We start from the raw sequence: 11,658 nt of genomic DNA, 5'->3' as shown, positions 1-11,658 counted from the left end.
GAGTGCAATTTATTGATTGGCAGCATTACATAAACTAATAAATATACATATATAAAAAAAATATATATTAGCTATTTATATGCATAAATAAATTATAGAATGTGGAGTAATACTCGTACAATGTTTGTTGGCGACAATTAATATTAATTAATTCAAATAATGCGGTTGCTGTTTTATAGATAAAAAATCTATGTTSAAATGTGTTATTAATTATTTGTTTATACTTGAATGCACAGATGAAATTATTTAATATAATTTTATTTTGCTAGTTTTTCTCAAGTGACAAAAAGTCAACAAAATATATTTATAAATAATTTTATGGCAAATAATGTAATGTAATGTATAAGAAGTAACAGGTCAATGGAAAAAACATAATTTGTTTTTTTTTTTCAATTCAACAAAGTATCCTTCAAGGGTGATACTTTGATTATGGCGACTCTCCAACATTTCGACACCATTTTTTTTTTTTTGTAGTACGATTTGTCCTTTGGTTCAAAATAGGCATTAGTTTCGGCGATCACCACTTGTTTCGATGAAAATCTCTTCCCCGGGAGTATTCTTTCGAGATCTAGGAACAAGGAAATAGTCGCTAATGACCAAATCTGATGAATATGGTGAATGTAGAAGCAATTTGAAACCCACTTCCAGGATCATTGCCATCTTTTTCACTGACTGGGTGGAGCAGGATTTTCTTTTTCTTCAAATGCGGCCGTTTTTAGACTATTACGTCCTTCAAATGATCAAATAACTCTCTGAAATAATCACTGTTGATAGTCATTCCTTTTTCAAGATAGCCAATAAAAATGATTCTATGCGTAACCCCAAATACAGACGCTCTAACCTTGCCAACCGACTGTTGAGTTTTTGCATGTTTTGGTTCATCGTGTGCAGATCACATGGATGGCTGTCGATTAGACTTTGGAGTAAAATGATGAAACCATGTTTCAACCACTGTCACAAATCGACGCAAAAATTTGTGGTTTATTACGCTTGAACATCCCCAAGCACAGCTCATGATCATTAACTCGTCATTGTTTTTGTCTAATTTATACATGCGCCTTTTGACCGTTAGCGCTAACTAAAGGCCATATGTATTTAATTCTAGTAGTGCCTCTGTGTCAGGCCTAGACTATTCAATTGACCTGTTAGGTAGGTCCCACTTGGACTGCTAGAGAAGTTGGTCACTTCTCATGCCCAGAACTTCTTGCTAAAAAGTTACTTTTTTCATGGACCTTTTGCGTTTCACGCTGCGCCAGAAGCCATTAGCAAGCCAACAAGTGGAGTGCTCTACTAATGCCAATGAGAGCCGTTCGTTGAACACGTACCAGATGTTTAGTGAGTGTGGTTTCACGAACACCTTCACAAGAAAAACTCTATTGGCTTAACTATGGTTTTGTACGGTCAAAGCTAATCGTGGTGAGAAGGCTGTGGAGAGCTTCCCAATAGATTCTTACAGCAGTATAAGTTAACCAATCTCATCCTCTGTTCAATAGCTTACTATCAAGAAAGGGGCCCAAGAACTTCTCCTTTTCGACAGACTGAAGGCAATAGCTCCACAATGAGGGAAGAGATACAGTTGGGATTTTATACCTTATAGTAAATAAAACCAGTTCGCAGTTCAGTTTAAATTGACAGCTAGGCCGCTTTTTTCGCCCAGCTAGCCACAACATTAAGATATCCTAGCTGTAGACGGTAACAAAGCAACGTCATCTGTATAGTTATAAGCTGACAATCTCGTTCCTCGAGGTCTTTTAGTAGATCATTTACAAGCAATATCCAGAGTAAAGCAGAAGGAAGCCCACCTTGCGGGGTGCCCTCTCCGCATCGACAGTTCTGTCGCAGAGAAACGAAAATATGAGTTGCTTGAAGTTCGATTCAACCTCAAACGCCCCCAGAGCACCAATAACCACATTATTGAACGCTTCCTCAATGTCGAGAAATAGCTTCACCACATTCGTTATGCAAAAGGGCCATAGGCATGCTAAGCCGCCAATAAACCTATTCAGCGTCTTTAACAAAATTGAGGTGTCAGCATCTCCAGGCGTGAAATCTTTACATTGACATGAGAGCTCTTTCCGGCCTTGGGGATGAACGCCACCCTTATCCGCCTTCGAATTTTAGGAAGGCCTCATTTAATGCCTCATTTAATGCATCATTTAGTGCAGTGAGTGAAGCCAATCAGCCTTTATGACACCTTTACCGTCCGCTGAAGTTGCGAAGGTATGATGCCATTAGGTTCCGGAACAATTTAATTAAGATTTTTTTTATAAAAATCAAAGTCTACTTAATTCTTTTAAATATTATTTTTTCTTATAAAAAGCGTATAAAGCCTAACAAAATATTCATAATTTCAATTTTATTAATTATTAATTTTTTCTCATAAAAAATATCTTTCTGTTTACCTATACATTTTCTCAACTCACAATATCTAACCTTTCCCTTACGACCTCTCTATTTTTCTCTCTCATTGCAGTTCAAGCGCGCACAGTGCTCTGGTATTTGGTTTTCATCGGTTTCGCGGTGAATTACATGATTCGCATCAATCTAAATATAACAATTGTGGAAATGATAGCCAAAAAACCGTTATTAGCGCCCACAATCACCACACAAGCGCCGCTCTTAACGAATTTCAAACAAAGCGCATTCGTCAATAGCAACAACAGCAACAGTATTCACGCGAACATCACTAGCAATAGTGTAGTAGCGATCACGTCTAATCACAGCACCGAAGTGTCAGTGTCAGCGTTGGTGAAAGAGCCGCGCTATTCGTGGGAGAAGCAGTTTCTCAATTCATTGGGGGTAAGTTTGAATTGCTAATTCAGCAAAGCAAAAAAAAGTTATGAAATAGTGCAAAAAGGCGCGTCGAATTGACAGTGAAGAAACTTGTTTAATGTAAATGTGTGCGTGCGTATGTAAATATATATGTGAGATTATGGCATTTGGCCAATTGTCTCTTTGAAGTTACATTTTGTTCTATATAATATTTTTGTGGTGATACTGCGATGCCTTCAAATCTCTGTACATAGAATTTCTATGAGAAATCTTTTTAAAGCAGCAAAAACTATACAAGGTTTGTCCGGAAAGTAATAGGACTGAGTGATTTCTTTAAAAACTTTCAAAATAGGGCCACATCTGGGCTGTAGGGCGGCTGCGGAAGCGTTGRAATGCCGGCCTTGGTTAGGTGTAGCTGTTCACAAAAAAGCGGTGTGAGCTGGGACGTTGTCGTGGTGCAACTTCTAATCGGCTGCGATGTCGTGTCGGATTCGATTGACCTTTCGTTTGAGTCTCTTGAGGACTTCCACGTAAAACTTAACGTTGACGGTTTGTTCAGGAGGAACAAATTCATGGTGGACGATGTCTTTGATGTCATGAAAATGAGCATCGTTTTCACTTTGAATTTGCTCATACTTCCGGTCTTCATCAGAGACATAAATGGTTTTGTGGTGTTCTGCTTGAACAAGGCATCAGCCAGSTTGTAGGTGACATTTTCAGCTTGTTCTTCTTTACTAGCGTAAACACCGCYTACRCGGTTATAGCCGAGATAACCACAATACCAWGTGCARCCAGGTCCTTCTCCCTATTATCTYTTCAACRGAGTGGATATMMTTCTCTTCTTSTGTTTCCTACGGCGGGTACTGAATCGAACACTTCCAAAACTGAAGTGTTCTCTTCCACATGACTTAGCCAACGTATCCGCTGTCCTTTATTCACCGAACTATGTTCAGTTCTATAACAGAACTTCGCTTYCTCAACTCAAATGAGTCTTTGTGTGCATCATCTCGATCGCTTAGCAATTCATGATCGCCGCTCAGCGTGAAGATCGCCTAGGCCTTCACACATACATATTTGGTTTTTCCAAGTTAAACACTTTTYCAGCTTCTTCACGACATGAGTGCTTTGGCCCAGAATTGAGTGCCATTTTCTTAAAACTTTATTTAATTCTGGTCTCAGCATTTATGAGAGATAATTCCATTATGGGATCTCCCTTAGCGAAAGTGCCATTTAACCAGGCTGTCAAAAAAAAGCAGTGTTGGAAATCRGAAAGTAACTTAAAAGTCGTCTAAAGGTCATATACATATTTCCATATCACAAAACATTGATTAATCTCAAAATGTAATCTCGCACGACCGCSTATACTAATCGTCAAATTACTTGATTATTTTTATCGACTTGTTGTAAGAGATTGCACACGCATTATGAGTTGCTGTCAAGTGATCAATYTTTAATCAAAAAAATACAAACTATATGAACGTGGTCAAAACAAATAAAAGGGAATTTCATTATAAACCATTGACATCATTCAGCACTTGAGCGCCTACTTCAAACAGCTCACGCCACTAGCCGTTTAAAATACTTTCTTATCAGTAACTAAAATTAATTGTTAATTGGTTATACAAAGCCARAAAATAATGCGTTTTACCGATTTAATTATTTATTGATTAAAGGCTGGTATAGAATCATAAATTAAAACACAAAATAAAAGGGTGATCCATTTTGAGGTTTCCAACTTGGGGAATATTTAYTATCATTCGAAAGRACCTTCTTTGATATTTATTTTTTGAAGATTATSTCTTTCAAATGTTGGCCGCGGTTACGTCTCCGATCGTCCAACCATTGAATCCAATTATCGATGACTCTTTTGAGTATTTCGACTGGTAGCTGGCGTATGACATGCGTGATGTTTCTTTACATATCCCTTCAGGAAAAAGTCTAATGGTGTGATATCACAGGATCGTGGTGGGCAATCGACCGGTCCAAAACGTGAAATTGTTTGCTAACCGAAGTGTTCTCTCAATAGATGCGATGTGTGGAAAGTGGCGCCGTCTTGTTGAAWCCAAATGTCGGCGAGATCTCGAGCTTCAATTTCAGGCATCAAATAGTCGGCGCGTTAATGCTCGCCATTGACGSTTACGTTCTCACCGGCATCGTTTTTAAAGAAATATGGACCGATGATTCCACTGGCCTACAAATCACACCAAACCGTTGTTTTTTCTGCATGAAATGACAGCTCTTGAATCTCTTCAGTTTGCTCTTCGTTACAAATGCGACAATTTTACTTGTTTAYATACCCATTGAGACGGAWTTGGGCCTCATCGCGGAACAACATTCGGCTCGAAAACGTCGGATCTTCTTGGAACATTTCAAGAGCCTAAAGAGTGAAGCGATTGTTAACTTAGTAAGATAATGTCGAAGTGCGAACTTCAGATTCGAATATATAATTTTTTTTATTTAAAAAATTGGAAATTTCGACGAAAATTGAAAAGTGAACGAGCGTAATCATTAGAATTGAACGAACTCTATGAAAACTAAACGCTCTAATGAACTATCAGCTCTACAATGTATGGTAATCGTTTCAATTTCGCTAATCTGTTTGTRCAGCGCAAATATTATTGTAACTCGAAAACGGCGATTATAACGGCAAATGCCATACAGCTGTGTAATTGAGGAATACCGTTTTCAATACGATTATTTTTTTTTTTTAATATACTATAATAGTACTCGATAAGCTCACAATTATGCAACGAAAGACAAAAGATGTCTAATTAGTATTTACACTGTCTACTAAAAGGCTGCTAAGCCTATAAGCATATCTTTTCAATACCTCCTCCCCCACACAGTGAGCCAAAATGCGCTTTAAATAATTTACAATTGATACAAATTAAAATACTTGTTTTCTGAAGGAGTCGTATGTAAGTGACAGYATTTAATATTTACTATCTAACTGTCCTTTAGAAATGATTATGAAACAACAAAGCACGTTCACTTCGACCGCACCGAAGCTAGACCACCTTTCACAGATGCATTTCTTATAGCATAATAGGACTAACAGATCTTTATTGTGACTTTGATCGCTCAGTTTGTATGGCAGTTATATGTCATAGTAGCCCGATCTGAGAAAATGTTGCCTTGCTCAGCAATCTATGCCAAATTTCGTGAAGATATCTTGTCAAAAAAAAAAGTTTTCCATACAAGAACTTGAAATTGATCGATCGGTTTGTATGGCAGCTACAACTTTTAATGGTCCGATATCCGACTTTTCCGCAAAACGAGAAGCGTTTTCGACAGAAAACTACTTGCGTAAAATTTCCTATTGCATATTCCTCGACAATACGGACAAACAGACGACCATTGAATCTGACGGGCTCTCGTACGATCGCCTTACTGATCTTTATAGGATCACCGACGTTTCTTTCTGTGTGTTACAAACTTCGTAGCCAACTTAATACGAGTATACCCTGTTTAGGGTGCAAGAACTGTAGACTTCGTATTGTTTAACTTGTCGGTTTTATCGCACCTTAAAATAAACTATTTTAATACACATTACTAAAAGTATTAGAATTTCTCTAGCATTATCTTATCAGCAGTAGCATAGCGGTAAGCAGATTTCACAATTAAATACTACGTGAAGTACTTAAACTGCTACTAATATTTTATACAATTCTTTATTTATCTTTTTATTGAGTTATTTAAATAAAATTTATATGAAAGCATTCATAAAATTAAAGAATTAAGGCATGATGAATGCTTAGAAGTGTGGGTGGCTCCAATTGGCGGACTGGAAAGTTTATTCGACTTAAGCTTGCTGCTTGAGGGTTGGTTATTAAGTTTTTAAACGCTAYAACAGCTTTTCTCTCATCTATCTTTGGCCAGAGCCAGCGTCTTCCACGGTATGTCTTTCGAGATTAAACATATTTTGTGGTAGATTGTGGGAAGACGATGGGCTTARCAGAGTAAAACAAGTGTCTAAATAGAAAATAGTGCCAATTAACAGCCAGTTTCCTGCGAGATTACATTGTGACTGTTAAATTACATCACCTCGCGGTGCAAGCGTCGCCAGAGCACTGGCCAGGTGCCTGCTTTTCTTTTATAGAGTCAGCCTACAGTCAGCTTCCCGCGAGATTGTTAAATCACATCAAAATATTGGAGCCAAGAGAGTGTTACTGTATATTTTTTTGAGTCAAACGGAGAACGGCTACTAAACCAGAGATGTTACGCGAGATATAAATCTCACTATAGGTTATATGAAAATCTTGCAATATCAGAAATCTTAATAGTTTACGGAACAACAAATGATCTTTTCTTTCATGAATATGTGGGTATTAGAGCTCTGTGTAATGGGTGAGAGCTCAATCATGGCTCCATCATTTCACTCTGAAGTCCAAACAACGGTTATCCGAGTACAGTTCACACAATGCACCCGCTCCAAAGCTTGGAAAAATACAACAGTCGGCTTGAAAAGTGAATGACAAAATCGCGGGAAAACGGCCGCACTTGAAGAAAAGGAAAGTGCAATTTTACCAAGACAATGCATCGTGTCATAAGTTAGTGAAAACGGTGGCAAAAAACCATGAATTGTGCATCGAATTGCTTCTGCATCCAGCATTTTCTGTCCTGACCTGTCTCCCAGCGACTATTACTTGTTCTTAGAACTCGAAATAATTTGCGCTGGGAAAAAAATTCGCCGAAAGAAGAGATGAACGCCGAAACTGAGGCCCATTTCGAAGTAAAGGACATATCGTACTACAAAAGTGGTGTCGAAAAGTTGAAGAGTCGGTGTATTCAGTGTATCACTCTTGAAGAGAGCTATGCTGAAGAGAAAAGAAAATAATTCTGCCAAAAAAATGAGTTTTACTATGGTAGACCGGGAACTTTTTAATTGATCTATTATATGAGTAAGTTTGTCAGAGAAAGCAAGCATACTTAAACCCATTGAAACTGACRTTATTCCCTCTAGCTTTGAAAAAAYTAYAACAGTAGTGGCGATTATAAAGGCATGTAGTCAAAAAGACCATTACCAATCTCTTAAAAAAAATATTTAATAAGCTGGTTGAGAATTCTTAACGTCGACTTTCACTTGGACAAATGCAAAAACAATAAACATTTGTCAGTTTTTATTTTTCGAAATTATCTAGAGATCATTTATCTTCAAGTAAATACTATTTTAGTAAACATGAAAAGATTATATTACCAAATGGACAGAAGTATGCACCTAAKTAATCCACTTAAAAGCTTGAAGCATTTGACACGTACTGTATTTTATAACAGTATTTTTGTTTAAACACACCACAAAGAAGTTTCTGTAGACGAACCGTTTATTTACACATTTTATTTTTGTTTACCAAGCTCATAACCTCACTAATACGCTTATTTACTACTTCTTTATTGCCTCACCCCAACCCACATATAGATACACTACGAAGCGGATGGTTTCGGCTGGAATGAGTATCAGCAGGGTTTGGTTTTAGGCTCTTTTTATTGGTTACATTGGCTCACGCAAATTCCCGGTGGTATTTTGGCTAAAAAGTATGGCACGAAATTGGTCTTCGGTCTATCGAATGCAGTCGGCTGTTGGATCTGTTTCGTCATACCATTAGCCGCCTATTGGAATTATCAGGTGCTCTTATGGTTGCGTATACTACAAGGACTAGTAACTGTAAGTTAAATGCAAGCTTTTTATGAAAAAAAAAATAATAATAACAAGATTTTAAAACACTACTTTCAAAGGGTTTATCATGGCCAGCTATGCATCACATGACCGGCAAATGGATACCGCCGAATGAGCGCAGCAAATTCGTCACCGCTTACTTGGGCAGTTCGGTGGGTGTTGCTGCATTCTATCCCTTATTTGGTTATGTTATGCATTGGACCTCATGGGAGTGGGTATATCTGATGTGTGGCGTCATTGGCACTATATGGTGGTGTTGTTGGCTGTACTTTGTCTACAATACACCAGCGGAGCATCCGCGTATCAATAACTCGGAACTGCGYTATATTGAGAAGTCATTGGGCACTTCGGTGCACCATGCCAATTTGGSTRCGACACCATGGCGGCGTATACTCACATCACGCGCTGTCTGGATGAATGTGATCGCACAGTGGGGCGGCATTTGGGGTCTATTCACGATTATGACACAGGCACCAACATAYTTCCGTGTTATACATCATTGGAATATACGCGCGGTGCGTCATTTACATATCTTTGTTTTGTAATAATTTTGTCATTACACCATTTTCTTCTTATATGCTTTGCAGACCGGTTGGCTATCTGGCTTTCCACATTTAATGCGTATGCTCTTCGCTTTAGCCTTCTCCATGCTTGCTGACTATTTGTTGCGTACGGATAAGATCAAACGTACCAACTTGCGAAAATTGGCAACAGCGATTTGTAAGTGCAACGTTGCATGATTTCCAATCAAAAATAATTTATTTACGTTCTCGTAGGTTTAATTTTGAATGGCATTATGGTCTTGTGTCTGGCTTGGTTTGGCCATAATGCGATGGCAGCGATTGTTTTCCTCACTCTATCTTTAATGTTCCATGGCGCAGTTTCATCGGGTCCTCTAGCCGCCATTGTCGACATGTCTCCAAACTATGCGGGTATAGTTATGGGTATTAGCGGTTCGATTTCCGTGCCTCCAGGTTTCATATCATCCTATATTGTGGGCATTATGACGTTGGGCAATGTAAGTTCCTGTTGCGTGCCATTTTTTGTTTTTTTTTGTTATAGTTCATTATATGGTTTAATTTTTCCGACAGCAAACCATCGAGGCTTGGCGTAATGTGTTTCTGCTTTGCGCGGGCATGCTGATTGGCTGTGGTGTGCTCTACGTATTTTTATCCGATTCAACGCTACAAGACTGGAACTCACCGAAACGTGCTTTAGTTATTGATCCAAAGGAGTTGGAATACTTGCATACGGAGATCACAAACGAGAATGAGAAGCATAGTAATAATGCGGAGAAGAATCCTGACTATAAATGTGCGAGTTGAGCGAACTTGGCAGTGCTTGGTTATGCTTTGTTGAATTTATTTAGGTGCATTTTGTAGTATTAAGTCGAGTTCTATGTTGTTATTGTATGATATTAAGCATAAGTTATTAATTTTAGTAAAATCTACTCAAAGCTGTTAATCATTATTAAATTTAGTAATAAGAAAGTCTGATTAAAATTCACGAAAGCAACAAATTAAATTTTTTTATTTAACCTAAAAAGCTGATACTACGAAACGGGAGTTAAATGAAATAAAAAAAACACGGATACAGAAGTTTTGATTGAAAATTAGGGTTGATTTTTTTTGGGATCATTTCACCCCTGAGAAGTATCTTCATAGTAGTAYAATGCCATGGTAAACAGATGGATCGAAAACGGCATATGAAAATTAGGCTGATAAAGTGGGACCACGTACCAAACAGTCGGTATCCATTGGCAGGTTTTTAAGCACTTTTTAAGCTCGGAAGAGATCATTCTAAAGAAGAATTATCCTGTTGAAGGAATAGTCATTCTTAGTGATGGTTCAACGGCAATTCAGGTAATTTCAATGGAAATAAGCTGTCCGATATCTTAGCGGAAAAAACTACGACAATCGGAATCGTTCTTCACTGTGCGTTCCCAGACATTGTGAGAGGAGCTACACAAAGAGGAAAGGACCTGTAGAAAACCCCAATGTCTTCAAGTGCCTGGGCTTCAACGGACAAGGATGTTTCTGGCAGAGTGTGATACAAAAAGATTCAAGAAAGGTTTCTAGAAACAAGTTAAGACAGTTTGTGTGATTTTATACAGGTCACTGCAGGCTACGATGTCATCCGCGTAGATTAGGGTATTGTTTCACGGATCAATGTCGCAATTAAATCCGACGATGATTCCACCTTATCAGTGTGCCTTTATGTCTGAAAAATCAACAGCTGACCTGATCTTCACCATACTCCGAATGTTGGAAAAGTCCCGTGGAAAAAGTATTRACACACWCCATCKCTTCGTTGATTTCAAAGCTGCTTTTGATAGAAGGAAAAAGGCGCTGCCTTTATGCCGCTGGGTCTGAATTTGGTATCCCCGCAAAACTAATACCGCTGTGTAAATTGACGTTGAGCAACTTCTCAGAGGTTTCAGACAAGACGACTTCTGCAATSTATTGCTGGAGAAAGAATAGAGAAGGTATAATCCTTTATAAGAGTSTMCAGCGGTAGGCGTACGCCGATGATGTTGATATMAGTGACCTCAACAACCGCCACGTTAGTTCTTCTTTTTGACACAGAAGCRAAGCAAATGAGTCTGGAAGTGAACGAGGACAARACGAAATATCTTTTGTCAGCAAACAAACAGTCAACGCATTCGCGACTTGGCTTACACGTCAMTATTGAYAGTCATAACTTCGAAGTCGTAGATAATTCCGTCTATCTTGGAACCAGCATTAACGCCAACAAMATCGCKAGCCTCGAAATCCAACGCAGAATAACTCTTGGCAACAGGACTGAGTAGGCAATTGAGAAGTAGAGTCCTCTTTCGACGAACAAAGACCAAACTCTACAAGTTACTTATTATAACCGTCCTTCTATATGCTGCAGAGGCATGGACGATAACAACATCTAATGAGTCGAGGAAAAGGTTCTGCGGATGTATGGTCCTTTAAAAGGTTACAGTCATATAAAATAAATTCCATATAAAACAGTTTTTAAAATTTTATTTTTTGCCTAATTTTTCAGAAGCCATCATAGCATCTAAAAGTTTCCAACTTTCAGTATAAAATATGTTCAACACAAATCAACTTTACTAGAGAAGCTTTCAAAACTTTTCCTTTTTGCGAAAACTGAACTTTGCACCTCAGCTGAGTAGTTGCAGGAACAATAAATTCGGCTGATGATGTCCACTTTTAAGCATTTTT

The 11,658-nt window shown here is 38.2% G+C and overlaps 1 protein-coding gene across 1 annotated transcript in view; it reads left to right on the top strand.

Moving 5' to 3' along the window:
• LOC108967182 (sialin) overlaps positions 1-9,956 on the top strand; it is a 13,751-nt gene extending 3,795 nt beyond the window's left edge. The window contains exons 2-7 of the mRNA XM_018930468.1: positions 2,474-2,799; positions 8,189-8,434; positions 8,506-8,961; positions 9,034-9,166; positions 9,223-9,464; positions 9,538-9,956. Of these exons, the coding sequence (XP_018786013.1) occupies positions 2,474-2,799; positions 8,189-8,434; positions 8,506-8,961; positions 9,034-9,166; positions 9,223-9,464; positions 9,538-9,771 (1,637 nt within the window). The 3' untranslated portion in view covers positions 9,772-9,956. The remainder of the gene's footprint in view (positions 1-2,473; positions 2,800-8,188; positions 8,435-8,505; positions 8,962-9,033; positions 9,167-9,222; positions 9,465-9,537) is intronic.
• Positions 9,957-11,658: the final 1,702 nt, after the last annotated feature.

Source organism: Bactrocera latifrons, unplaced genomic scaffold (assembly GCF_001853355.1).
Source record: "Bactrocera latifrons isolate USDA-ARS-PBARC rearing strain unplaced genomic scaffold, ASM185335v1 scaffold_179, whole genome shotgun sequence".
NCBI lineage: Eukaryota > Metazoa > Arthropoda > Insecta > Diptera > Tephritidae > Bactrocera > Bactrocera latifrons.
The sequence above is the reverse complement of the archived record's forward strand: the minus strand, read 5'-3'. Positions and strand labels throughout refer to the sequence as shown.